The following is a 24,527-nucleotide window of genomic DNA, read 5'->3' as shown; positions in this document are numbered from 1 at the left end:
CTGGAAAAAAAAAAAAAAAAAAAAAAAAAAAATATTTGTAAAAAAAAAAAAAATGAATTTTAAAAACTGTACGTGAAAAACACAGAATTTGGAAAAAAAAATATAAAATAAAATATGGAAAGAATAAAATTGATTTTCTAGGGCCCTATGTATTGAAAAAGGATAGGATTTCTCTTCATTTTACATTTTTACTGGTTTTTATTAAGAAAAAGCAACATGTTGACATGTTCTGGGGAAAGCCTGGTAGCAGTCTGTTAGCTTGGGCTGCTCAATTAATCAAAATTTATTACGATTTGGATTATTACACCCAAAGATTACAAAAATAACAATCAAGAGAAAACTAATTAAAAAAAAAAAAAATTCTAAATTTTTTTTTAACATGTTTATTCAATAAATAAAACAAACCCACTATTTCAGACATCTACAAATAATAAAGCTTGGCACACATGTTATTAATACTAACTTTGAGTTGTTTAATCCACGCACAAGCAAGCTCCTCCCCTCCGCCCCGCCCCTCTCAAAGCCAAAGCTAGCCTGCAGGCCAACATGAGGAAAGTTGTTACTAGTGGTCTTGAAACATGGCAGGAGAAATGCAGCAAAACCACTTGGTTAACAAGTGGCAAGTCAAAATATCAAATATGGGAACACTTTGGGTTTGATGATGAAGACCTAGAGCAAAGACATCACGAGCAAGAAGTGTTAAGTGAACATAATTTTAGTGTTGGAAGGATTTGTTTTTTTTGTCCAAAAAATAAATACATTTTTGGTAGACAAATAATAGTTTGAATAATCGTGATTACTATTTTTTCTATAATCGAGCAGCCCTACTGTTAACCATAAGATCCGTCTCTCTGCTTCAGCAACTGTCGGCTGGGATTATGAAGGTAAAAATTAAAGGAAAACTCCATCATCCAGATGTCAGTCTGTCTCTAACCCCTCCTCTTTGCTTTTGCTCAGACTCTCACACAGGAACAAGATGGATATCTTGCCTGACTCGAGCAAAATGTTCCAATAGAGAGCTTCATTGCTGCAAATTGACCACATGTTGCATGTTTCGGTACAAGTTGCACATGTTGACACGCCCCCATGAGTTGATTGACATGACTACCTAACTTTTTAAAAATACCCATTCATATTAATCAGTTCAAGTTTTTGTTATATGTTAACGGTTAGCCATGAGTTGTGCAATTATCTTATCGACACTCCAACATTTAGATTGAGTACTTTATTAAGACGAATAATCTTGGTTATTTATAAAAAATAATAATAATACTTTTTTTAATAACATACTGGACTTTATCAAACCTATAAAGACTACACAGTTCACACACTACATTTTTCAGTGTTTTTCTTTGAGAAAACAAAAGTAAATATTACATATTCAACCCTAATAAATGTAATTGTTTCACAATGAACAAAATGTCTGAGAAATAAATAGATTTGTGTGTTGCTAACAAAGTAACAAGATGCAATTATTTGCAATTCATTCATTCAATTTTTAATCAATTCCAACCTTCAGTAAAACGTGAACTACATAATCCTTTAAATGCAGCAGTGCTTATCCAGTCAGGCCTGGAATTTTAGACCCACATTGAGAAATAAAACTATCTTTCTGCCACACCCAAGGAGCAAACTCATGATATTTGATTAAAGCATTAAAATTATGAAATTTCTCAACATAACTTTTTGAGCATAAAAAACTTCACAGAAAATGATCACTCAAAAAAAAATTCAAGCACCTCGTACGTACCCACTTTTAAAAAAAAAAAAAAAAAAAAAAACAGAACAATCACAAAAAGTTTAGTGTAATAGGATCAAAAGAGCTGAAAATAGGGCTGCACCGAATATTCGGCCACTGAATATATTCGGCCGAATATTGCAAAAAAAAAAAGCCACATTCGGCCTTCGGTTTAGTGAGTTAAAACGAAGGCCAAATAGTAGCGAGTGACGCAATGACGCAATCAAACAACGTGCAGTGATTGTGAGTCGGAAAAGTGCGTGCATGTTGCTGCAGAACCAGTAGCTCCTCCTTTCTGCACACAAACACAGCTAGACTCTCCTTTCCGCTTACCGCTATCCATCGTCCGTCACCGCGTAAAATTTGGAAACCGTCTAATTCCACAACTGAGTCTTTTGTCTGTGCTGCGAGCCACAAATCCATAAACATCTCCGTCGTTTCCTCCTTACACTACGCCGGGTCTCCCTGCAATAGGCTGGTGTAGCATTAGCACGGAGTGATAACAGCTGATGTGTGTAAACAATGGGTCCGTGGCTCCAAGCAGTGACTCCCGACATGATCAGCAGCAGAAAAAGTAGTGCAGTTTGGGCGTCCAGTAGTGCAGTTTGCATTTACATATATGGCAATAAAGTATAATATATATTCTATATTAAACAACAGTGTTTGTTTTAGCTGTTGGATAGTTGGAGAGGGAGAAGCTCACATTCTAGGAGGCGTGTTAGGTGACATCAACTGCCAACGTGGGCAAAATCCAACTCGCCCGTTTAAAGCTGACTTTTTACAAAATGTGAAATAACAAGGGAGGGAGGAAACTTTATTAACTTTGTAACTCTGAATGAGACTAAAGGGATGTATATCACTGTATCAAAACCATTATAAAGTGATTTTGCTCATCATACCTCCACTTTAATGCACTTTAGTTTTTTTTGGAATCCATGTTTTGTTTTATTTGAGGGCCTAATATAAATGAAAAACTTTGTTGTGCTTTTTTTGAATAGCAAAGGCTACTGGAATATTTTTTAAAAAATGTCCTAATATTCAATAAACATTTACTTTCTTTAAAAAACATGTCTAAAAATTTATTCTAGGCTATTTATGCACTATTTCAAAAAATAGTGAAAAACTTAACAGCCCCATTCGATAATCGGCTAAGCGTTTATATTTTATTCGGCTTCGGCCTCAAATTTTCATTTCGGTGAATCTCTAGCTGAAAGCCTTTCAGCTTTCACAGGGACAGAATTAACTCAAGAGGTACGCTTTGCCATATCGACAAAGTTGGCATATTTCTCACTCATAGGGATGTCCCGATACAACTTTTTCACTTCCAATACGATGCCGATATTGCAGCCTCGAGTATTGGCCGATTATTTTGTAGTGTGAAATGTTAGAAAAGGCTTGATCAAGTGATGTTACTCAAACAGAGAACAATAGTCAGCAACAGTAGGTTACTTTGTTGGAGCGTGAACCACAGTCACCTATGGATAAAGGTGCTGGAGCGAAAAATTATATCGGAGAGCTTATATTGGTGATTTTAGAGGCAGTCTGATATTCAATTTCTGGCTGATATCGGACCGATATAAATATCGGATTGGGACACCTCTACAAGCCAGCCTATCTGTGATAATATTGGGCAGGATGACAATCTAAGAGGGTGCCACAGCTTTTTCTTCAAAAACAGAAGGTGAACAACGTGTTCAGACCTGACAAAGTGGGGTCAAGGTAGACCAAGGAAAAGAGTGAAGTTTAAGGGGGAAGCATCTCAGGTTTGACAGTGCTTGAAGTGCCCCAACAAAAAAAAAATGATAACATTTGGAGAGTCAGACAGCAAAGGTCATCTGTGTGTGGTGTGCAATTCTGAGAAGTGTCTGCGTCTTTTCTGTGACTTGACTTCACAGGGGTGTTGAAAAAAATTGATTCTGCAATATATTCCCAAATCGATTCAAAATGCATTCATATCATTTTTTTATTTTTTTTTTGTAAATATATATATTAACCTTTATTTAACCAAAACAGTCATTGTAACTGTACAAAGAAGTGCGCTGAAACCTGCACATGTTGACCAGCTTGTGGTTTTTCAATAAAATCTAAAAAGAATGTACTAACTTTCTGCATTTATTTGTTGTTCTAGGCATATACCTCAGTTAAGTTGCACTAAGTTACACTAAAGTCAAAGTTGGTTTAAAAGCAGTAGGCAGATTGTACTTTTTTTTATTATTATTATTTTAAGTTGTTGGCACATGGCATGTTAAAGCCAATGTTTTGAGTGTGAAATATGCCAATGAAATATATTTCATACATAATGTTCTCATGAAGGTGTACACATTCACAGATCAGTTGTTTCTTAGGTCATATATTAATAAAATATATATAAAATTGCAATAATAGCCTTGTACTTTAATATCATGATATATTGTATCGTGATATGACTCATATCGCCAGATGCCAGGCAATACACACCCCTACTTCATATAGTAATTCTTTTTGCCAACAATGAAGCAGCAGTCACAGTGACACTGTCATTGAAAACATCACAACTTTTATCTGTAGTTTAAAAAAAAAACAATCATAGGTGATTAAGTATAGTCTAAACTGTCCTGTAACATCTTAAAAATGCTTAAACAGCTGTTAGACTGAAATGGAATGCCTGGTTACACCCTACATTCAGAAAAGGGGAACCATTAATAATTAGAGAAACTTTGGGAGAGGCTGCACAGAACATGAGACTGAGGAAAACAGAAAGCTACTACTGTGGTTTGACAGAGCTCAGCATACATGTTGATGGTAGGCCAACCTAAATCTTGTGGTAGGGGCGCATAAAGCCCCCCTTAACACCGACCCGACCAGCTCACAAGTCTCACTGCGTGAACGTGGTATAGCAAAGTACAGATTAATGTGGTATAATATACAGTTAAATCAGGCCTAATTTAACCCCTCCCCTTTTTTGTGTTTTTGTTCATCTGTACAACCAACATGATTTTAGTACAAATGTTGGAAGCATCCCAAAGCCTTCATTATTTCCCTCCCTGCCAGTGAACAGTCTGTCCGGAGGGGGTTAAAGGGAGAGTTGTGCAATTTAAAAGAACTCAGCTGCGCATACAGTTATTCGGACATCATGTGGTATTCTTTGGACGTGGGGTGATGGGGGGGGTGTTTGGGTTTGATAGGGTGCAACAGTAGGCATGCTTGTACAGGCGACATTGAAACAAGTGGGTCTCGGCTTTGCGCAACATCAGACTACTCACCACAACTCCCGATGAGCCAACAGGAACGCCGAAAGGAAGAGGGCTGTAAAAATAAACCGAGTCAATATTCCTGCCGCTTCCTTTTCCCGGCCCCGGTCTACAAACCACAGGAACCGAGAGTGAGAACCGGGAGGAGGACCTTTGTGATATCCGCGAAGGGAAGCTCAATCTGGGACACACCACCAACACTTCTCCGTGAAGTATATCTGTCCAGTTCCAAGTGAAGAATTCTCCCTTACCCCCAAACAAGAAGCAGGGACTCGTATACGATGTTCGTCCCCCCTGAGAGGGTTTTCCAAGTCCTGCTGGGTGTTAATTCCCAGTGTTTATCTGTATCCGGGCGCGTCGGCCCACTCTTCTAGTCCGCCATGTTGTGTCTGTCCTGCATTGGAAGAATGGGAAAAGAGCAGCTCTGGACCCGTCTTCTCGCCGTGACACCCCGCAGTCCACAGCGACCCCTGCTGGACAAACATATAACACATGGCTCTACATGGTGCACATCTTCTTTTTGGTTTTTATGGCGGTTGGCATCCTGAACATTGTATTACCGCCACCCACTGGAATACGTGTGTACATTTCTTCACTCCACTTCTCCAAAGTTATTTCTTCAGCATTTATCGACTGGTTACTGGTATAAAGGTATAAAACCAGTAGAGGTGGGAACGATTATCTCACAATATGACGATACTGCGATTATCGATATTATTTATCAGAAACAAATCTACAATAATCTATGACATAACAAGAAAAAAAAGATTAAGTGAAAAGATTTTTTATTTTTTTTATTTTATATTTCTGAAAGACAATACATTGGAAAAAGTGTCCTATGAACAGTGACACTATTTTAGTGCAACATTTCTGTAAATAAGTGTCAACATACCAATATAAACAAATAAGTATCTCCAATAGTGCTTTCTGTAAACAAAAAATAGGGTCTTTCTTACCAGTGACACCATTACAGTGCAATATTCCAGTAAACAATATATTGGTTCCTTCAACAAACAGTGACATTTCTGTGAAGACCAATCTGCACATTTTGGTGGAAAAGCAGAAAAGGTTTTGAAAATAATAAAATTAATCTTAAATCCCAAAAAATAATTGTGTTAGTGAGAACTTCCTCTTTGCAGAGACAATCTATCAAGATGCTGATTAGACAGCATGATTATTGCACAGGTGTGCAACGTGTCTTACAGATCCAGAAGCTTCCCTCGTCTCGACTTTACCTACATTTGTCCACATTCTATTACTATGATTTCTTTTACCCTTGCTGACCACTCTATATGGTGGTATATAGTCTTGAACAAATGTAGCACGCCCACTTCCTGCACCTTCCACCCTTATCAAATAACCAATGATTATGAAATCCAAGTTGTTTTTTAACCATGTTTCTTGCACAGATATTACATCTGGCATATTAAGAAGTTGGTTTATGAATCTTTTGAATTCATGTTCATTTGCTACAAAGCTTCTTGCATTCCATTGTAAAAGAAGGACTATTGTTGGGCTTATGTTATCCTTGATTCACTGTTTATGACTCGCTTGTGCACTTAGTTTGTCTCTCACCTCCTCCCAAGTCAGATAATTCATATTAAAATGGTTAGCTATTGCTTTCCCTATTATCTGTATCCTCTCAGTTTTAGATTTTGTTTCCATTGTTGCATTTATAACTCTCGCTATGAATGTAATAAGATTTTTCAGGTCCACCCACACTTTCCCCTCTTTACCTTGCTTCAGTTGTTTGTGATGTTGCTCCACATTTGTGCTTCTTGTTTCTCTTCTTGTGAACTGATCAACCCAGCATCTTGGCAGCCTCTGCATAAGTAATGTTATTGCGTACCCTAACCTGTTGGACTTGAACTTCCGTTTTCACCACCTCACACCCCCCCATATGCCACACTGTGATTTCCCCCACAATTACAACATCTTGGTTCTTTGTCTTTCCTGTACTGCACATATTCATGATCTTCCCCACATCTTGCACACCTTATTTTCCCTTTACATGACTGACTGGACTGTATGTCCAAATATTTGGCAATTGAAGCACTTTGTTGGTTTTGGAACATACTCCCTGACAGCATACAGTACATCATATAACCCAGCATTACTGTAACTGAAGGAATTCCTGTTCAAAGAACAGCAAAACATGTTCACTACCTTTATTAACTCTATCTCTGAGAACTTGTAATCTTCTTGCTTATTTCAGTTTACCCCCTCTCAAATTTGCTTAGTTCCTCCATTGAGACCCCAACAAGTATCCCTCAGATCCCCCCTTTCCTCCACTCTGCTATCCTGACTGATACATGTCACTTTGTATTTTTCCACCTCCTTCAATCTACATGCTCTGTCTCTTTGTTCTTCATTTATACAAAATATCACCAAGTTCTCATCCCTCACAACCTTTGCACTTTTAAAATACCTTTATCCTCATTAAATCGGATTATCACTTTGTATTCCTGTATACTCGTCTTCAACTTTCTCCTCTCCTCCTCGCTGTCCGCTGTATTTTCCTCCTGGTGGAACATCATTAGAACTCCTCTTCACGACACTTCTTACACTTTCCTGATTTGTCTCCATGCCATGCTCACTCTCAATGGCGGTTCTGACACGAATTACTCCCTGGGTGCGCAACCCACCTTCCTTGGTTCTAAACAATATCTTGACTCGTTTCACTCCTTTAATCACTTGTTCCAGCTTTTCCATGTTCTCCTTGACTGCAATTCCAGTTATTATTCCTCGTGTTACTTTATTTCCTCCAAACACAAATCTATCACAAACCAACTTTCCGAACAATCTTCATTTCCATTGCCTTATCTTTCTGTTTCTACCTTTGACATACAATCAGCAAGTTACCATCCCTCACAAACTTTGTCATCTCAAACTCTTCAATTTTATTCTTAAACTATAGCATAATAGGTCTCAGTCCAACCATCAGCCCTTGCCTCGCCTCGAACTTCATTATCACTCTATCGTTCTTGTTCAGTTTTCCTCCTCACCACTGTTCGCCTCTAAGTCTCGTTTATTTTTTTTTTCCTGCTGGGCTCTTCCCTCAGTTCTTATTTTCTCCAATCCCTTTCCCTTCTTGAGGCCAGTCTGTCTGCATTTTCCCTCCTCTTCCTCTGACTCATCCTTTTGTAACTCCAGCTCAGACATGGACACTTCCAGACTTAGAGCCGCCATGTTGCAATACCTTATCTCTCTCTTGTCAATTACACAGGGAGACACTCGTCCATAGTGTACGTCGCAGCAGTCTTAATCATTTAAAATGACTCATCACAGGTTCAATTATTCATTTACAAGTCAGAAAGGTTAATGTAGTCTACTTCTGGCTTTCAACCTAGCTTTAAAATTTAGAAAATATGTTCTGTAATAATATTATATTCTGTTAAATACTACTTGTTAGAAAGCATTCCTTAACCATGGCCCAAACCCTTCTGAAGTGGATCTTCCACCAGGAGCGCCTCTCAGTATCTAGGTCCTCAACTCCTTGCCAAGACTGAATCATGTTTTTCTGCAGTCTGTCCTTTCTCCTCACAATCTCTTTTTTCTGTTGCCAGGGGTCTTGGGGCTGGAGATAGCAATTCCTGATCTGTGACTTGCGGTTCATCCAGATGATCTGATGTTCTTTCTACCTTGTTTTGTTCTCCCATTTCTGTCAAATTACCCCAACCAGTCTGGCAGATGGCTTCCACCTATGAGCCTGGTTCTGCTGGAGGTTAGTTCTTCTTGATTCGTTCCTCTCCACCGTCACAGATTCTTGGTCATGTGAAAATGTTAGTGATGAGTGCTATGAAATGACTTGCACCAGGGCAGGGTGGCGAACTTCAGTCCTCGAGGTCTGGATTCCTGAGACTTTTAGATGTGTCCCTGCTCCATCACAACTGAATCAAATGAATGGTAAGTTATCATGCTTCTGCAGAGCTTGATGACAACACATTGCTTTCAACCAGGTGTGTTGGAGCAGGGAGGCATCTAAAAGTCTCAGGAATCCAGCCCTCAGGGACTGGAGTTTGCCATTCCTGACTTATACTGTTGTATTTGGCACTATATAAATAAAGTTCAATTGAATTGGGCTTGAAACTCAAGTGATTTTCACACAAGTCTGTAATTTGTGTTTGACCTGTACGGTAATACAGTTGGGATAAAACTGGTATTCACAATTATTTGAATGAATCAATTGTTTCAATACAGCAGCTTGATGCAGCAGCGGGTAGCGCAGCAGCCTCACAACAAGGAGCTTGTGTTTTTGTTGTTTTTTTTGAGAATGTGCGATATTCTTCATTCCTTCCACAGATCAAAAACATGTGGTTACTGGCATTTGTCTGTACCCTGCCAAGCTGGGATATACCAATTACAGGGTAGGCAAGAGAACCCCATTCAATGACAGAGTGGAAAAGCATTTGGAAAGTAATTTTTCTCATCTTCAAACAGGTAAAACTGTGTTTTGTACACAGAATTTTTCTTTTAGCACTAGTCGTTTCATTTTTATTAGTATGGGTAGCTTTTCTCTGGGAAGTCTCTTTATTTTAAGTCCAAAAAAATCTATGTTGGGTTTAATGGAGTCTCTGCGTTGGCCAAATAAGTAAACAGTTGTATATGATTGAATCTGTGATAGACTGGAGGTCTATCCCCGGTATAGGCTGTTATTATGCTCTGTACCACAGCTTGATAAGGAGAAGTTGGATACTAGGGACATTTAATTATTTAAATAATTAATTTACATTAAGAACCAGCAGGGTTAAGCCAGACAAGGCATTTCTCACGCAAATTTGCCAAATTCTGAACCAGTACTAACATTATGTACAACTTTGTTTGACAACTGAGAAAGTGCATGAGCATAAAGAGGGCCTATTCGTTTCATTTTTATATTCCTTTTATTTAGCACTTTTAATTGTTTCTAAGAATTCTTTATCACTTTTTTTATATATATATATATATATATATATATATATACCGTGAATATTTAGAGTTTGAGAAAACATTTACCTGCTTGCTTCCTTGGGGATGAAAAGTACTTTAATATATCAAGTTTGATTGATTGCCCTTGATATTGTATTTGCATTGTATTGTACATTTCACAATATTTTGGGGCTCAAGATGTTTACAATTCCATTTTAATTGTCAACATAAATAAAAAGACAATAGATTAGCATGCTTTAAATAACTTTTAGGAATAAATACAAGTTGACATCTGATTTTCACAAAAAGCAGAAAGCCCACAAGGACGTCTAAGAGGAGAATGTAAAAGGCTAGTGTATTAGTGACTCATATTTTTTATCTTTCTTGACTGTAATGTTGAAATTATGTGATCAGTCTCAATAACTAGAATCAATTAACTTTGAAAAGACGCGCGTGTACATTTCATCAGCTGACAATTTGTAAATACAATTCTTAGACTGCCAGGTTAGCAATGACTGCTTGGGTAAACTCGTCGCTTGTGGCATAGCCACCCAGGTCTCCAGTGCGCACCTGTTGCAAAGATAAGGACAGTGTGTTACTATTTGCACAGCTGCAGCAGCACATGTCTACATTCAGCACCACTGCCTGTATGTTAGAGAGCCTTTTAAAAAAAAAAATAGGTACATTTTCTGAACTTTGGATCTTACAAGATTATATTATAGATTTTTTGCAATCACAAGATTACAATTGTAGTTTGTATTTCTTCAAAGGATTAAACAGAAATTCCAAATATAATTGATATGATGCAATATTTTTAGGACATGTAAACACAAAATTAAATACTGCTGGTAAACAAAAAAAACAAATTACATTTCACGTTGCCACAGTGCAAAACATCTTGCAAAATAAATTATTTGTTCTTTCATTGCCTTGTCACTGAATTTTAAAACTGATTCAATGAACCCCTAAGGTTTATTATATACAATGAATTGTAATATTTCAGTTTTAAGTTGCCGTCGGAAATATGCCCTTCAAATGTTTTCTCTTTCACATCGTACAGCATGCTGCTTCATTAGCCTTTAATTGATGTTTGATGTTACATAGCGATATAAGAGCCATGTGTGTTTTGGTGGCAATCATTTGTTGTTACGCCTCATAGGAAGGAGTGGCATGTCAACTTAGAACTATCATAAACTTTCTATGCTAACAACAATGAATTATTACAAAGACACACCAGTTACACACTGTCGTTAATGGCAGAGTTTAATTAAAACCATTTTGGACATCATATATTTTAGTAGTCAGTCATAATGTTAGCAGTGTTACTGTATATTCAGTCTTTAGAGGGGATGAAAACACTTAAAGCTATGTTAGTGAATCAAGCGGCAACAGCAGGTACTGTATGCTGATTTACCAGCTGATAAGCCAGTTGAACAATGTATGGCCAAATAGAGGCAGTTGAGAAACCAACTTTGGCTGTGGAAATAAGTTACAATTTATGATAAATGAAGCTCTGTAAACAATGTAGAAAATGACTGAATATGTTTCAAGATGGAAAAAACAGGAAATGCATTTCCAATGCGATAAGACTGAGATACAACATCCTAATAATTTGGTCGGTGACGTAGGTTTTCCACGACAGCATGCACAAAGTCGCCCGTGGTACAGTAACCACCAAGGTCTCGTGTCCGCACCTGGGATGTGCACAAACACACATGCACACATATAAAAGAAACTCACACAAAGGATCCCTGGATATGTGAATAGAAATAAAGCATAGGGACGTCAACGGTCATTCAGAAAACATCCGGAAACATTTACTTTTCAAATCACAAGCAATCCCACTTATTAAGCAATGTTCTCATACAGTTATCATTTATCATCATATTATGAGCGGAAAAACAACCACATAGATGGGAACAGATGCGATTACGGTGATCGATCTGCATTTCACAATTTTAAAAACTGACTTTTGGAACGCCTTTACTAACTTCTGATATTGACTAATGAGACAGTGAGTGAAACAGAAAATAATTGTATTCTGGCGGATTTATACTAGAATAAAATCAAAGGCTCTCTAACCCAGGATGACACGCAGCTATTTGCATGTCAAGGTGTTTCACAGATAAAAAAAACAAACAAAAACACTTATTTTGTTAGGGTAGAATTCCAAGGCAAATTTTTACGTTAATGTAGCAACTGGCAAGCATAACTTCATGTTGCCACATTGAACACCTAAAAAAGTCTACACACCCCTGTTTAAATGCCAGGTTTTTATGATGTAAAAAAATGACATCAAGATAAATAATTTCACAACTTTTTCCACATTTAATGTGACCCATAACCTGTACAATGCAATTGAAAAACCAACTGAAACCTTTCAGGGAGGTGAAGTAAAAATAAAAAAGTGAGAGAATGAGGTTGCAAAAGTGTGCACACCCTCTTATAACTGGGGAGAGGGCTGTGTTCGGATTTAACCAATCACATTCAAACTCAAGTTAAATTGGAGTCAGCACACACCTGTCACCATTTAAAGTGCCTCTGATTAACCCCAAATAAAGTTCAGCTGTTCTAGTAGTTAAATATAACTTGGAACACAGTGAAAACAGTCATCATCAAGTGGAGAAAATATGACACAACAGTGACTTTGCCAAGAACAGAATGTCCGTCCACAATTGATGACAAGAAGAAAACTGGTCAGGGAGGCTGCCAAGAGGCCAACAGCAACATTGAAGAAGCTGCAGGAATTTCTGGCAAGTACTGGCGGTTTAATACATGTGAAAACAATCTCCCGTCTTCTTCATATGTCTGGGCTATGGGGTAGGGTGGCAAGATGGAAGCCTTATCTTACAAAGAAAAACATCCAAGCCTGATTTCATTTAGCAAAAACACATTTGAAGTCTCTCAAATGCATGTGGGAAAATGTGTTAAGGTTCGATGAAACCAAGGTTGAACTTTTTGGCCATACCTGTAATTCCAAAAGGTACATTTGGCACAAAAACAACACTGCTCATCACCAAAAGAACACCATACCTACAGTGAAGCATGGTGGTGGCAGCATCATGCTTTGGGGCTGTTTTTCTTCAGCTGGAACTGGGGCCTTAGTCAGGGTGAAGGGAATTATGAACAGTTCCAAATACCAGGAAGTGCTGGCACAAAACCTTGGGCTTCTGTTAGAAAACTGAAGATGAAGAGGAACTTTATCTTTCAACACAACAATGACCCTAAGCACACAGCCAAATCAAGAAAAGAATGGCTTCACCAGAATAAAACTGAGGTTTTGGAATGGCCCAGCCAGAGTCCAGACCTGAATCTGATTGAACATCTGTGGGGTGATCTGAAGAGGGCTGTGCACAGGAGATGCCCTCGCAATCTGTCACATTTGGAGCGGTTTAATAAAGAAGAGTGGTCAAGTATTGCCTCATCAAGATGTGCCACACTGATAGACTGATACCAAAAAAGACTGAGTGCTGTAATGAAAGCCAAAGGTGCTGCAACAAAGTATTAGTTTAAGGGTGTGCATGTTTATGCAACCAGGTTACGTAAAGTTTTTTTTTCTCTCCTTTAAAGGTTTCAGTTTGTTTTTCAATTGCATTGTACAGGTTATAGGTCACATTAAAGGTGGAAAAAGTTGTGAAATTATTAATCTTGGTGTCGTTTTTTACATCACAAAAACCTGGCATTTGAACAGGGGTTTGCAGACTTTTTTATATCCGCTGGCAACAATTGACACAAGCCTACAAACCTTGCCCTGTTTGATGACCCTCTTGACAGCATCCGACACCATGTGGGAGTGATATTCCAGACTGCAAAGATAAAACAGTGCTCATTAGGAAGTGGTTGAGGCTGTCTTGTGCATATGTGCACACTTAAAACCTGTCCTGCTGGATCAGCACAGGCAGATATGAAGAACTGTGCAAAGAATATGATTTTTACTTTGCTACATAAATATACTCTGTGTACAGCCTAATGCTGCAGACATATTTTCAGATCTCTTACTGATATAATAATGGTACCTTCACATCTATGCAATAACACTAATCAACAACTTAAGTTAACTTACAAAATAAGTGTAAAACTAGATTTATTCGTAAAACAGTTTCAGACTTCAACTCACTTAAGATGCCGGAGCATGTTAGCAGCACTGAGAAGCATTGCAGTGGGGTTGGCGATGTTCCTTCCTACAGCTTGTGCAAAGGGGTGGCGAGCACCCTTTGAAAGAAAATCACCACACCAAAAATATTGGAAAATTACACTTCATGATGGTCGAATTTTTTTTTTTTTTTTTTTTTTACAAAATACTGTAGTATTTTTTGTCTTTAATCACACAGAATCTTTCCTCCTAAAATTAGGCCCCATTTACACAATAATGTTTTGCTTCTCTTTTCGTTTCCAAAAAGTTCTGCATTCACACAGCAATGTTTTCAAAACAATCTCTGTTTACATTGGACCGCAGGTAACACAGAAAAACAATGAAGTATACATGCCAGGCCAATAGATGGCGGTGTGATTTTGCAATTAACCAAAATAGGTGCATGCGCTGAGACATTTCTGCCGAACACAAGTAAGAATAGAGCTAAAATCGAATCTACAAAGTTAAACCCGACCCGGCCCGGGGCCGACAGAATACGGCCCGAATTCTAATGAAGCCGATCACTAAGCCCAGACCCATTGCTGCCCGACACTATACGTACTATAAATACTCTGTGAGCAGCACACAATTGTATGCGAGTTCCTTTAATAACTCTAATAACTTTATTTACTAGCCACTCGTTCAACATACTGTACGACTGTAAACATGAAAAGCAGCTTCATGTGCCGCTAAACGCTACATGCCGGTTTACTGCTGCAGCACGCACAACTCAGCAACCTGCTCTCTACATATATGACAGCACAGCTCCACACAGCAACAAGAGAATGAGTCGTTTATACATTTTTAATTTAATTTATTCATATACCAGAGGACAGCGTTCCATTCCCCCCTCAGCTTCCATTTGTGCATCTTTCTCGCGTTAATCCAAACGCATTACTAGGCCGTTCATTCGCCGCGCAGCGTTTGAGCCGAGTCCAACCAGAGTCTGTGTTAAAAAGACAGAAATTAAGCTAATCCTCACTGCAGGTTCGGGCAAATATCTAAAGCTCTAAGCATTGTGATTGCCATCAGAATCTGGTGCGGGCATGAAATATGTCTCCGCTGACCTAAGTGATGGGGAAATAAATCAACACTTTGTTGGAGAAGTTCAGTTAAATTCCAAAGAGTAGGCACTGCAGCCAGAGCGCGCATGCCCATGAAACAGAAAGTGTTACAAGGCGACGGAGGGAGAAGCGTCATCAAAAACTTCCACTCTGGAACCCATTTTTAAGCACCAAAACACTGTTGCCGTGTAAATGGACAGCCAAACTTTTTAGCGTTCTCACTGTAAAACATTCTGTGTAAACGGGGCCTTAAACATGTCATCACCGACAAAACACTCAACCATTGCTGAAGAGCTAGATAAAAACTCACCGTCTCAAAGACAGCATACTCTGCACTGTAACTTTCTCCAGGAACAACTCCTGCTCCTCCGACCAGCCCTGCTGCCAAGTTATCAATGATGTTCCCATACAGGTTGGGCATCACCAGCACGTCAAATTGGTATGGATTTTGGACCAGCTGTAGCAATGTGACATGGGTTAAAGACTGTGAAACCTGGTATACATTTTCAGTAAGATTAACTAAAATTTAAATGACTTCAACCATTGTACACAGAAACAGAATTCATAAACAAACAAAGAAATGCCAAAATAAGCATGATACCATACCTGCATGCAACAGTTGTCTATGATAATATTTTCATATTTGATTTTAGGATACAGCTGGGCCACCTCTGCACAGCACTGTAGAAACAGGCCATCACCCAGTTTCCTTTAACATAAGATCTCAATTAAATGGATTACACACATTAGTTTAAACAACTGATAAAACAAAGTAAGTCATCAATTCCAAAGATATATTCAAGATAAGATGTACTTACATAATGTTGGCTTTATGAACGGCTGTGACCTTGTTTCGCCCCTTCTTGGTGGCATAATCAAATGCAAACTTTGCAATGCGGCGTGACTTCGCTCTTGTGATGATCTTCAAGCATTCAATCACACCAGGCACACTCTGAGCAAGCACACAAAGAGATACTCAGAACAGAGTTCAAAATAATGGATTCCATTCACACGATTGACTTCTGGTTAACTTTTAAGTACAAGTAATTTCATTGCAAAAGAGGAGAGGAATAGTTTTGATTCTCAAAAATGGCAAAGAGGACATCCTGCCAAAAAAAAAACATGAAGCAAGATGCAACAACATTATGTGGTATTCACCTGAATATGAGACAAGCAAAAATCTAGACAGTGTTTGGTTCCAACTATACTGGTGGTGATTATAAAACCTGAACATATTCTTAAAAAGGGGGTATAATGCTTTTTTTCAATCACATAGTACCATTCTATAGCACACTACAATGATGATGCAACCTTATGTTGGCCTGTAAATGCAGTAAATTAAAATAACGGCCTTGATAAAATTTGCTCTCGCATCATGGCTGTATCAAACGTCTTGAAATAGGCCTCCGTCTCTTTAAGAAGCTCCTATCCTTTACAACACGCTCCTTCAGCACGCTGTCTGTGACGTCATTACAACACTACTGCATCTCCTCCACATGCATTGAAACTACTATTGATCTTCGGTGCATTTTAATTTTGACTATTGGAAAGGAGCTACGCTTTATCACTTCGTGAACAATGGACATGCAGGATATTGTGCATCTGTACAAATTTGATTCTGCATCTGACCCGGAAAGTGACATTGAAGATGAACCTGAGAGAGTTCAGAGGCTCTTACAAGACGCCTCTGCTTGGTAATATTCAACCTTCTTGTCATAAATAAATAAATATACGTAATTTTGAAGCTACATTTTGCAATTTGACACGCAGTTCCACCAGAGTGACAAACTCTGAGTCTATCCATAAACTCTGGGTCAACATACCCCGCGATGGGAAACTCTGGGTATCTGATTCCAGTACAGCTGGTATGAAGTGGGCCAATCAACCCTGAGTATGTAAACCTTGAGTTACTTACGTGCACGCGCGCAATAAAAAGCCATCCTCAATGGATAAAAGATGACTCGAGCTGCCATGACAACCAAATGGAAGAGAGTGATTTATTCACCGTAATGGGTGAAATAAGCCAGTGTTTGAGGAATATGAGCCTGTTCTAAAGGTGTGTTCAGTCTTCAGTGACTATAGTGGCTTAAATCACCCGTAATTAGTCACACTTTTTGGTCGCTTCATCACTTTATTGCTTCAGTGACGTGACGAGCAGTGAATCATATGCATAAAATGTGTTTGAGGAGGCGTGGCAGCAGCATAGGATGGCTGCATAGAGAGCCCTCCTGTTACACTGGATATAAAGAGAGTGACAGCCGCTTGATATCGAATCAATTATCCTGATTTTTAATGTAATACTGTCGCCAGAGTCATCTCAACGTCCTAAAAAATGTCATTAAAAAAACACTGAAGCCGGACGCGAACCCGCGACCCATCGCTTCCAAGCGCAGCATCACAATTCACTGCACCATCATATTTTCAACTACGCATGTTCTACAGATTTAACTGTATAACAATATAAAAAAACAATTGAGCCTTAAAAGTGGATTAATTTAAATTAACATCTCCTCCTTTATATTATCCACAGGTTTGTATTCAGAGAACTTTACTACAGACGTCAGTAGATGTTTTAATGCAGATCAACCTCTCAGTGACTTTCACTAAATGCTCTGTATCCACAATGTTATAAAGAAAACTACCGTTTGCACAAAAAAAAACATAAAGCAACACAACATTAGTAATGATGTGAACACGTCTGTGGGGTGTGATGTTACTAATGTGTTTCAGAGAACAGTGTTAAGGTTCTTTAAAGTGTTCAGAAACGGTGTTCAGGTGGGCGGAGCCAGGAAGAAACCCAGTGTTTCTTTGATAAAACCTGCCAGCTACCAGGTTTAGTTCACGGACAATGTTGCCATGGCAACATACTCAGAGAAGAGCGTACCTCGCGTTTTTGGAATGGGATACTCAGAGTTTCCCTCATTTGAGCCCTAACATACTCAGAGTTTGAACATAACCCGCTTTATGGAATACCCCTCAGGTGTTAGCCAATTGCTGTAGTGTTGTTGACGCTGTGCTGCTGCCTGCTTGAGACGCGGGGGAAGGGCGCTTTGCTGTGGAACAGTGGGCGGTAACTTGGTTGGTGAGGAAAGGTCCGAGGCGAAGCTACACCTAAAATGGCTGCCCTTCAGAGTTTTAAAGTTTACTGAAACATATATGAATGAGCCAAGGCAACACCCCAGGGATGTTTTTAATGATGGAATGACATAGTAACATGATATAAATCTTGAAAAAGTTGATTTTACATAATACCCCCACTTTAAAGAAAATCTGAACGACTTTTCAAGTGAGTAACTTTTAAAAAACATGTGCAGGGTCGTTACCTCATGCTCCAGCGAGCTGTACTCCCCCTCAGTCTGCTCTCGGATGATGACTAGGTCCAGGTTATTATGGCGAGTGCTGTAGCCTGGCAGGCTGTTGACATGGACCACATTGGCAAACAGGTCCAGTTTACGCCTGGTGACAAAAAATAGACAGATCTGTTTATAGCACAATAAACACTCTTCAAACACTAAAAATATCCATTTGTTTTATTTACCTCAGTCTCATCTCATATGATGCCAGCTCCCCTTTGAACTCCATTGGGGTGTGGATCTTTCCTGGGTAACACATGTATGTTAGCGCATTCACTTTCTTTTTCGACCCAAACATTTTACTAAACTGCCGAAAATGACAACAATGTATTACTTTATAGAAACCTTTTATTGCCACTTTGTTGTTCTTCATGGAGGACAACAACTCTTCCAGTTTATCCTCACTGGCCATGTTCTGCACCTCACTGAGATGGAATTCATCAAACTCCACGGGGACATCTCCAGCCTTTGACCAAACAACACCACTAAACTTTAGTTGGTTTTTTTGGATACATTTCACCCCCATCTTCACCTTCTTTTTTCCCCATAATATAGACTATATCAACTGTACATCTTTTAGGCTTTCCATGTTATTCATGTGGGCTATAACGTACACGACTTTCATTCTGTAGGGTTGAGAGCAGAAAACAACAAGTTACAGTGCGAAATGTGTTGAAAACCCCTATAATCCTAAATAACCTAAACTTAATGTAAAATATGTTCATAAAGAGAAAAGAAAAATGACTGCATTCAATTAAACAGTTTGTGTGTGTTTCTGAATAAAAATATGTTGTGTTTAAAAGAGTAAACAACTGACTGCCATCTAGGAGTGTGACGATATATCGCGATATATTATGGTGCTATGTATCTTTTTTTTTTACTTTTTCTGCTTTTTCACTAAAATGTGCAGGTACGTCTTCACAGAAATGTTGTCACTGTTTGTTGAAGGAACCAATATATTGTTTACTGGAATATTGCACTATAATGGTGTCACTGGTAAGAAATACCCTTTTTTTTGTTTACAGAAAGCACTATTGGAGATACTTATACTTGACACTTATTTACAGAAATGTTAGTGTCACTGTTCATACTGTGCTGACCTCTTACCTTAAAGACGTCTTTGACAGCAGTCATGAGCTCAGGTCCCACTCCATCCCCCGGGAGCATTGTGACCTTGAATGTAGCATCAGCACGAGCAGGAGGGGACTCCACCCTGCTGAGACTAGCAGAGATGCTCACCGACCTAGAGGCCTGTTGCCACCACTTTGGGCCTCCCAGGCTCTGAAGGACAGCACACGTCACAAAACAAGTACTCCAACTTATCTTAACATGTAACTAAACCCTATGGTTTTGACTGAAGTGTGTCTAGGCTGGAAATGTGATGCCCTGGTTATGGGTGTTGGTGCTGGAGCTAGCAGCAGCCTCCGTCTGTCAGTGGACAGTTGCTAACTTTTGTAGGGGAGACGGTGCCAACAGTGGTGGTTCGTAACAAAAGCTGCCCCCAAAACGTCATCAGCCTCCATCTCAGCTAATAGCAAAATTTGATTGTAATTAGGGATGTCCCGATAGAACTTTTTCACTTTCGATATGATACCGATATTGGAGCCTTACGTATTGGCCGATACTGATATCGATCCATACGATAACAGCACGAATCATACATACTTTTATTACTTATTTTGTAGTGTGGAGTGTTAGAAAAGGCTTGATTATATATATATATAATTATATTTAATTATATATATATATATATATATATATAATTAAATATAATTAACCTTTTAGAATAACAATACAGTATTCTATTATTGAACAAAAGAAATTAAAAAATAAAATAGAAGATATTGAAAAAATAAATCCAAAAAAAACAACAATATACATTATATCAGAGATTTTAGATGCAGTCCAATATTCATTTTCTGGCTGATATGGGACCAATATCCGATATCAATATTGGATCGGGACACCCCTAGCTGTAATAGAATGGTTACAATCCAAAAAGGGTAGTCAGTAGTCACTCTTGCATTTTGGTTACATACATTTTGAACCTTCAACATAATATCTACAGTATTCTACAACTGAATAAAATAAATTAAAAATGAATAAAAAAATAATTAAAAAAATCCAGAAATTTTAATCCGATGATTTCAGGCTAATATCGGACCGATATCCGATATCGGATCGGGACACCCCTAATTTCAATAAATGTTCCTTTTTAAAAAATTGAGACTCATACCATTTGTTATCATCATTGTGTAATTTTTATGATGTAAATTGAGGAAGCAAAAGTAGTCTCAGCTCCAAATATTGGCTCAAGAAAATCAGCAGTACGTCTCGGTCATCGGCTGAGGTTGATAGGAAAAAAAAAATCAGCATCGGCATCTAGCCTAAAAAATCCATATCGGTCGATTCCTACAGCAAAAACAGTCTTGAAGTTGTCCAATCTAGTAGATTAACCACACACATTAGTTCATTCTCATCTTCTGTGTAGGTGCTAAACCTATTCCAAACCATATTGACACGGTGATCGCCACATAGTTATTGTTGTTGTTACAGTTATATTGATATTAGATGAAGATGTGGTGGTTAGTGTGGCTAATAAAGTACAGTACATGCCTACAATACATCCCCACACACACACACATTACACCAGTAGCAGTAAAAACTTGTAGTATACAAAACGCTACTTTTATTTTGTTCATTTGAAATTGTGTTGCAAAGGCTTGTATCTACGCTGAATTGCATTGTCCCCGTCAAATAAATACATGAATTAAAAAAAAAAATCATTAGCATCTTTCTTGGCATTCCTGTTGCTTGGTTTGATTTTCAGCATGTCATCTTTCTAACTATATTAAGTTACTGTTGATGTTACTGCTTGGTAAATTTGATATTTGCGTTAACAGCTGTAGCTAATTAAGTATTAAACCTATGTTTATGTTAACAATCTGACACGAGTCTGGCTAACATACGAGATCTTTACAGTAATTCAGTTAAGTGAAATAAGTTTAGTTTGTCCTTAACGGTTTAATACAAACAACCCCAGCCAGCACTATAATATTAACTATTAATCTAACTGTAATTATTTTAGTAGATTCATAAAAAAGCTTGTTGGTGTACCTGAACTTCTTTATGACGATTGCAAAATGTTTCTACATGCTACAATTATACCGTAAAGGTCAGTGTATGTTTTGGTCATTGAATTTTCCGTTCAGAAAAGGAAATCGAAAAACAAAAAACAAGAGGTTATGTGATTTTTGTTTTCAAATTTAAAAACTAAAATTGAAATTCAAGGAATATTTCTTCGTCAGGGTAAAGAAGGGATAAAAAAATAAATAAAAAACATTTAAAAATCAGGTTTTTCATTATGTCGAGACCGGAAGATGTTCTTTTCAAGATAAGAGCACATATGAGGACGCTGTTATTTTTCTGGTTCCAAAATATATGAATTAGGCTTGTCATCTGCAGAAACTGCTGCAAAAACGTCGCACCAAAGTGGGAGTGGGAGTTTTTCAGCAAAAAATTGTTAAGAGAATTTGCACGGAAAATAGTTTAATCTGACTTACTGGTAATATATGTAATATATTTGTAGCACTTTCTGCAGATGACAAACCTTGTTTTGCCATTTCAAAAATTATTTCGAAGTACGGTTCCAAAGAAATTTAAAACAGCAGGCAAAATATGGAGATAATTCATATATTTTGGCACCAGAAATACAGCAACGTCCTCATATGTGCTCTTATTTCGAAAAGAACAATTTCCGGTCTCACCATAATACAGTTGTGTGCGAAAGTCAGGGCACCCCTTTAAAAACAGCATATTTTATATATTTAAAAAGTTATATTCATATTTACTGTCTCTCTGGTATATGGGAAAAAAAGACAATATTGTCAGGAAACATTAATGCATAGTTACATTTTATTTTATAAATTGAACAAAATTACAAAAATGAAAAACATAATTTTGGCATGTGCAAAAGTCGGGGCACCCTGAGAGTTTCAAAGTGTCAGATTCTTTTTACAAGCTCAGACCTCTACCAGCTCATTGGTCCTGAAGCATGTGTCAACAATTGTCATTAGGGAGTGCCAGCTGGTGCCAATTTGAGGGTTTCTTAAATACGGCGACTCCACAAACCTTGTACAAACACTCAGCAACCATGGGTTCCTCTAAGAAGCTGTGTAAGACAGAAAAAATGAAAGTAATTGATGCCCACAATGCCAGGGAGGGTTACAAGAAGATAGCAAAGCATTTTCAGCTTGCAGTTTCCACAGTGCGAGGCATAATTAAGAGATGGCAGGTGAGGGGAACTGTGGAGGTCAAGAAGAGATCTGGAAGACCAAGGAAACTCTCGGAGAGAACAGCTCGTAGTCTGGTCAGAAAGGTAAACCAAAACCCACATTTGACTTCAAAAGACCTCCAGGAAGATTTAGCAGACTCAGGAGTGGTGGTGCACCCTTACACTGTGCGCCGATACTTGCACAAACAAGACCTTCATGGAAGAGTCTGTAGAAAAAAACCTTATCTACGACCTCATCATAAAATACAACGTCAAAAATATGCAACAGAAAATCTACAGAAGCCTGATGACTTTTGGAAACAAGTGCTGTGGACTGATGAAGTTAAAATAGAACTTTTTGGCCACAATAAGCAAAGGTATGTTTGGAGAAAAAAAGGAGCAGCATTTCATGAAAAGAACACCTTGCTAACTGTTAAATATGGGGGTGGATCCATCATGCTTTGGGGTTGTGTTGCAGCCAGTGGGACAGAAAACATTGCTCGGGTGGAAGGAAGAATGGATTCAATTAAATACCAGCAAATTCTGGAGGCAAATATCACAGCATCTGTAAAAAAGCTAAAGCTGAAAAGAGGATGGCTTCTACAACAGGATAATGATCCTAAACATACCTCCAAATCCACCATGGACTACTTCAAGAAACGCAAGCTGAAGGTTTTGGAATGGCCTTCAGTCTCCCGACTTAAACATTATCGAAAATCTGTGGGTAGATCTTAAAAGAGCTGTGTATGCAAGACGTCCTAGGAATATTGCAGAACTGGAAGCCTTTTGCAAGGAAGAATGGGGAAAAATCCCAAATAATAGAATCCAGAGACTTGTTGTTGGCTATAAGAAGCGTTTACAAGCTGTGATATCTGCCAGAGGGGGTGTTACTAAGTACTGAAGGTACTGATGCTGTAGGGTGCCTCGACTTTTGCACATGCCAAAATTATGTTTTTCATTTTTGTAATTTTGTTCAATTTATAAAATAAAATGTAACTATGCATTAATTTTTCCTGACAATATTGTCTTTTTTTCCCATATACCAGAGAGACAGTAAATATGAATATAACTTTTTTAATACATAAAATATGCTGTTTTTAAAGGGGTGCCCTGACTTTCGCACACAACTGTATGTCCTCTGGCATTTCTGTTTCAGTTTTTTGGTTTTAGAAACAAAAAATTTTAATCAACCGATTTCTGTTTGTTTATCCCTGATGATGAAATATGCCTTGAATTTGGAAACCGGGAAATCAAATAACCACTTGAATTTTGTTTTTCGATTTCCTTTTCTGAACGGAAAATGAATTGACCAATACATACACTGACCCGCAAGCCTACTAGAGTTAATGGTAAATAGACTTAATTTATATAGCGCTTTTATGTCTAAACTGAAGGAGTCTCAAAGCGCTTTACAATATCAACTCATTCACACACCAATGGGACTGAGCTGCCTGCCATGGGTCAATCACTGGGAGCAACTTAGCATTCAGTGTCTTGCCCAAAAACACTTCGACGCATAGACCGACTGGGATCGAACGCCCATCCTCTCGATCAAAAGACGACCCATCTACCACCTGACCCACATACAACGTATCAGCACAGTAATTTAAAAAGTATCCTTTACACTCACCTTGACCAACACTGCTAAGCTTCTTTTCAAGGCGACCGCCATCTTTAGCGTACGCTTCTTCTTCTTCTTCTACTAGATTTCCGGCAGGCTGTGCACTGTAGAGTGTAATGCTGCCCTCATCAGTTTAGGAATGTATAACTAATTTCCCCGGAAATATCAAAATTTCACACAAACAGAACAAGTTAAAAAAAAAGAAAGA

General features: G+C 38.2%; 2 protein-coding genes across 3 annotated transcripts in view; both read right to left on the bottom strand.

Annotated features, from left to right (window-relative positions):
• ptpra (protein tyrosine phosphatase receptor type A) overlaps positions 1-5,384 on the bottom strand; it is a 43,950-nt gene extending 38,566 nt beyond the window's left edge. The window contains exon 1 of the mRNA XM_028446588.1: positions 4,981-5,384. The gene's annotated coding sequence lies outside the window, so the exon portion shown is untranslated. The remainder of the gene's footprint in view (positions 1-4,980) is intronic.
• Positions 5,385-10,075: 4,691 nt separating this feature from the next.
• Positions 10,076-24,486, bottom strand: idh3b (isocitrate dehydrogenase (NAD(+)) 3 non-catalytic subunit beta). 2 transcript variants are annotated; one of them, XM_028446592.1, is made up of 11 exons: positions 24,329-24,486; positions 19,533-19,706; positions 18,771-18,891; positions 18,611-18,671; positions 18,396-18,528; positions 15,891-16,024; positions 15,679-15,781; positions 15,383-15,529; positions 13,994-14,088; positions 13,622-13,682; positions 10,076-10,446 (listed from the first exon to the last, which is right to left on the bottom strand). In XM_028446592.1, exons 1-11 carry the CDS (start codon positions 24,368-24,370, stop codon positions 10,369-10,371), a joined length of 1,149 nt encoding a protein of 382 aa, XP_028302393.1. In that variant the 5' UTR covers positions 24,371-24,486; the 3' UTR covers positions 10,076-10,368. The 2 variants fall into 2 exon arrangements, with proteins under 2 accessions (XP_028302393.1, XP_028302392.1); XM_028446591.1 differs by lacking the exon at positions 10,076-10,446 and adding an exon at positions 11,119-11,570.
• Positions 24,487-24,527: the final 41 nt, after the last annotated feature.

Source organism: Gouania willdenowi, chromosome 5 (assembly GCF_900634775.1).
Source record: "Gouania willdenowi chromosome 5, fGouWil2.1, whole genome shotgun sequence".
Classification (NCBI taxonomy): Eukaryota; Metazoa; Chordata; class Actinopteri; order Blenniiformes; family Gobiesocidae; genus Gouania; species Gouania willdenowi.
The sequence above is the reverse complement of the archived record's forward strand: the minus strand, read 5'-3'. Positions and strand labels throughout refer to the sequence as shown.